At 37.2% G+C, this 4,296-nt stretch overlaps 1 protein-coding gene across 1 annotated transcript in view; it reads right to left on the reverse strand.

Moving 5' to 3' along the window:
* Positions 1-4,296, reverse strand: part of LOC106677176 (E3 ubiquitin-protein ligase RNF14) — a 22,271-nt gene that overhangs the window by 5,309 nt on the left and 12,666 nt on the right. The window contains exon 5 of the mRNA XM_014414923.3: positions 2,831-2,976. Coding sequence (XP_014270409.1) covers positions 2,831-2,976 — 146 coding nt within the window. The remainder of the gene's footprint in view (positions 1-2,830; positions 2,977-4,296) is intronic.

Below are 4,296 nucleotides of genomic sequence, written 5' to 3' on the forward strand. Positions count from 1 at the left end.
TCGGAGACACGGCTCTTGTTTTGGATCCGACGGTAAGATTTGAAAGTAATGACCTCGAAAAGGAAGGTGGAGTTGAAAGGGAAAAAAAGAAAATAAAAGAAAAAGATACCTTCTTTAATGATCTTCAGAGAGAAATGGACGATTGTAAAGGAATACCCATAGTCTCAGGGGATCTGAAAGGCCGGGTTGGCTGTAGCTACAGGAGGTGGCCAGGAACCTTAGGAAGATATGAACAAGAGTTTCTCATTGACAACAGGGAAAGAATCTTAAACTTCTGTGTGCCAAACGACTTGGTTATAACGAATACACTCATTCCGCATAAAGAATGCCATAAATATACCAGAGAGGAAGAATTGAAAAATCTATTAGAGATTATATTCTGGTTAAAAGAGAGGAAATGCGAAAAATAGAGGGTGCCAGAATCAAAAGAGGATTTGAGATCGGAAGTGATCATTATTTATTAATAACAAATATAGCATGGAAAGATTCAAAGCCTAGAAAAAGACGCAATGATCTCAAAAAAGAGTTAACAAATCGTACCGCTTAAAGCAGGAGGAAATGGCGACCTATTTTCAGGAAGAGGTATAAAGAATGGCTTCATACCAAAGCAGGCCTTGGGATAGTGATGAAATCGACACGAGCTGAGCAGCTTTTAGGAGGATCCTCCTTGATGCCTTTAAATTGGTCTGTGGCGAGAAGAGAAGAACTGCCTAGCGGGCTGAAGATGTTAAAAAAGCGATCCAAGAAAAAAAAGAAGCTTGGACCATTTGAGCCTAAAAAAGAAATCATGGGAAGATTTAAGGCTCTTAAAGGAATGAGAGGGGGACGACTGACTTCTCTGAAGGGAATTAAGGATAGAAATAGAGATATTATCTGGCGTGATGAACTCATCATGGAAAGGTGGAGAGAGTATTTCCTAGTTCTGCTATAGGGAAAAGATTTAGGACACAGGAACTTACAACCCATAAAAGTTTCTGTGTTGGCTTTTGCGGATGACCTGGTTTTGCTGGCTTCCAACGAACGAGACCTCCAATACACAACATAAGTGTTCTGCAAGAGGATCTAGTCTCGATAAACATGGAAATAACCCGGAAAATACCAAATGTATGAGAGTAGGAAAGAAACCCCGGAGAATAATAGAGGTGATCAGAGCGAACGGAGAAAGACTAGAGCAAGTCCAGAATTTCAAATATCTAGGTGCTCATCTCAACGAAAGCGGCTACATTGATGAGGAAGTTTCTCAAAGAATCAATACAGCTGGAAGAATATTTAGTTTACTTCGAAGGGGTTTCCTGGGCAAAAGGGAGGTGATAAGAAAAACTAAAATAATGATCAACAAATCAACAGTCACATCATCAGTCGATCCTATTCTTTCCTACTCTTCCGAATCGTGGACCCTCACTTCGAAACACAAGAGCCGGATCCAATCCATGGAGATGCGATACCTTCGTAAGGTGGAAGGAAGGACACGACAAAATAGAGTACGGAACTGTATCATTCGGACTAACCTCGGAGTCAAACCGGCTTAGAGCATCCTAGAGGGGCACAAGCTAAGATGGTTAGGACACCTCCTTCGGATGGACCAGGAAAGAACTGCCAGAAAGACATAGGAGACTCGCGTGGAGGGAAGAAGGCCAAGAGGAAGACCACGCATTTCCTGGGAAGAGAGTGGATAGTTAAGGAGGCGTTCAGGAGGCGGGATATGGACTGGAATAGGAGAAGGGAGATGGTCCAAGAGCGAGATATCTTGTCCAGACTGCAAGTTGTAACCCCTGCGCACACTGCGCAAGCAGTAAAGGGGATAAAATGATTATGATAATGATATACAATAAACACAATATTGGAAGACTAAATTCCATATAGTGGGACCAGTATTATCTTTGGAATCTGGCACCTTGTACTGCTATACAATATCCGTAAATTCTTACCCCCTACATACTTCCTCACTACCCGTTCTTATCTCTCTGACAGATTATTTAAAGTAAATTACATCGGCGCTTATTCATCGCTCTTTCCTCAGTTTGCTGGTGTACCTCAGGCTAGCATTCTTGGTCTTATCCTTTATACAGTTTTTACAGCTAACATACCAACTCTTAGATTCCGACTATTAACTTACTAGACAAATAGTCCTAAACTTTCAACTAATTACAAGAGATTCATTTATATGTCAATAATAAGGGCTATCTGGACTTATGTAGTTGAGCTTTAGGGCTTCACTACACCATCGAATTCCTCTCGTATCGTATCCTTACAATCCAAAATCCTTCGTAAAATTCTTAACGCTTCTTACTTTGTCAAATACAAATCATCTATCGTGACCTCAGTGTTCTACATGTAACCAATTTGGCCAGAACAGATACCAATCGTTCCACGATAAACTTCCCGACTACCCAAAAACACTTGTTTTTAACCTTGCTTCTCCTTCATTACCAGTAATCCTCATAGGCGTCAGAAAAGAAGACCTCAAGACTCCATTAGAAATGTTATTGGAGTTCTACCAATGAGTATATTATCCATGTCTGTATCATGCCATGTAATATAACTCTCATCACACTTACTTATTGTAAATATTAATAAAACATTTTTTTTTTAATTTATTTTAAATTAACAACCACGATAAAGAAATCTAAAATGTGCAATCATCTGAGAGAAATAGTACTAAATGGAGCCGCTAGGCTGATAATGTAATGTATATATCAGTAAGCGATAAGCTTGTCACATTTTTAAGGACCAATAGCCAAAAAACATAAATATGGTTATTATTAAGTATCAAATAACAATGAAAGAAAAAAAAGGCTAAGATTGAAATATAAAAGAGGTAGTTAGTTACCTGAGCAATGTTTCTATTATAATTTATTATAAAATCTTCAACAGGCAAGGTATGATCGGACATAAGTACTCTGTGTCTCCCACACCCTTTCGTCTGGGTCACACTAAACTTCATTTTCTTCCTGACTGGCGATCCCCAGTCCAAGTCTGAAAAAAATATATATAAATGATAAATCATCATTTAAAATTAAAATATGTCCCAACGGTATGGATGGAGATATCCATGTAATGATAATTAAGTTTATTTGTATATACAATAAGTTATTATTGCCAACTCAAAAGAATGGGTATTTTCACATTAGGACACCGCCAACACACAGAGGCCCGTTACATAATGAAAGTCAATAGTGTTAGTCCATAAATAAAAGTACACAAACTATAAACTACAAGCACTAAGACATTTTTGTTCGTGGCGGAGACGATTATTAGTGATCAGTTTAAAAGGTAAATAATTATCTGGCAGAATTGTATAAGTCAGTGAAATTCTAATACAAACTATAAGATTAATAGTATTAGTTTTTTTTATTATGAAATAGGGCTATACATATATTAGACAGACTGCAGGAATTGAGCGGCATGGAAATCAAGAAAAGCTTGAAATTGCAGCTGGGCATTAATGATAAGAGGTCATAAAATACTTTTAGCGCCCTCAACAACAAAGATGACAATGTTTTTTTAGGAAAAAGAAACAATAACAGTTAACAACTATTCACCCCACTTTGTAGAGCTTCATTGGGGCTGTTCAAGTTGAGAGTTTTCGAAACTTTTAAGTAAATTAATAATATAATCAATAATAGTAAATTAAGTAAAGTTTCAAAAAATCTCAACTGGAACAACGTGAAGCTCTACAAAGTGGGGCACAACGTGAAGCTCTACAAAGTGGGGCACAACGTGAAGCTCTACAAAGTGGGGCACAACGTCGGCAAATAAATAGTTGTTAACTATTTATCTTTCTTTTGACCGCACCTATTTTTGTTTCTTCATTAATTTTAAATAAAACGGTCAATTATTTATATACATAGTTTTCAAAGGAAAGTTCTAGTTCACCTCCCCATACCACAGCAGAACGTCCATAAATTTATGACTCATTTAAGGGTGCTGGATGTAATCCTATTGTCAGTCTAGCTGATGACATTACTCCATCGCTTCAGCCGATCGTCTGAAATCACTGCATCGACTTGACCAAGCTGGTCCATTATTTTCAATAACTCATGGATTTGCTGCCTGACTCTCCTCAGATCTTTTCAATTTCTCTAAGTTTCTTCTCTCTTCTTTATAAGGTGTTTAATCTGTTTGTTATATAATATCTATTTGTTATATAAAATCTTTTTCTTTTGGGGCTTTTTTTACCAATTTACTCTAACTTCATAATTTGGCATACAGGTTTGTTAATTAAATCAATATCCATTTCATCGGCTTACAATTGAAACAAAAGTCAAGACTTTCTATTTTTGAGCTCCTAGGTTT

Source organism: Halyomorpha halys, unplaced genomic scaffold (genome assembly GCF_000696795.3).
Source record: "Halyomorpha halys isolate HHAL.00 unplaced genomic scaffold, Hhal_1.1 Scaffold90.1, whole genome shotgun sequence".
Lineage (NCBI taxonomy): Eukaryota > Metazoa > Arthropoda > Insecta > Hemiptera > Pentatomidae > Halyomorpha > Halyomorpha halys.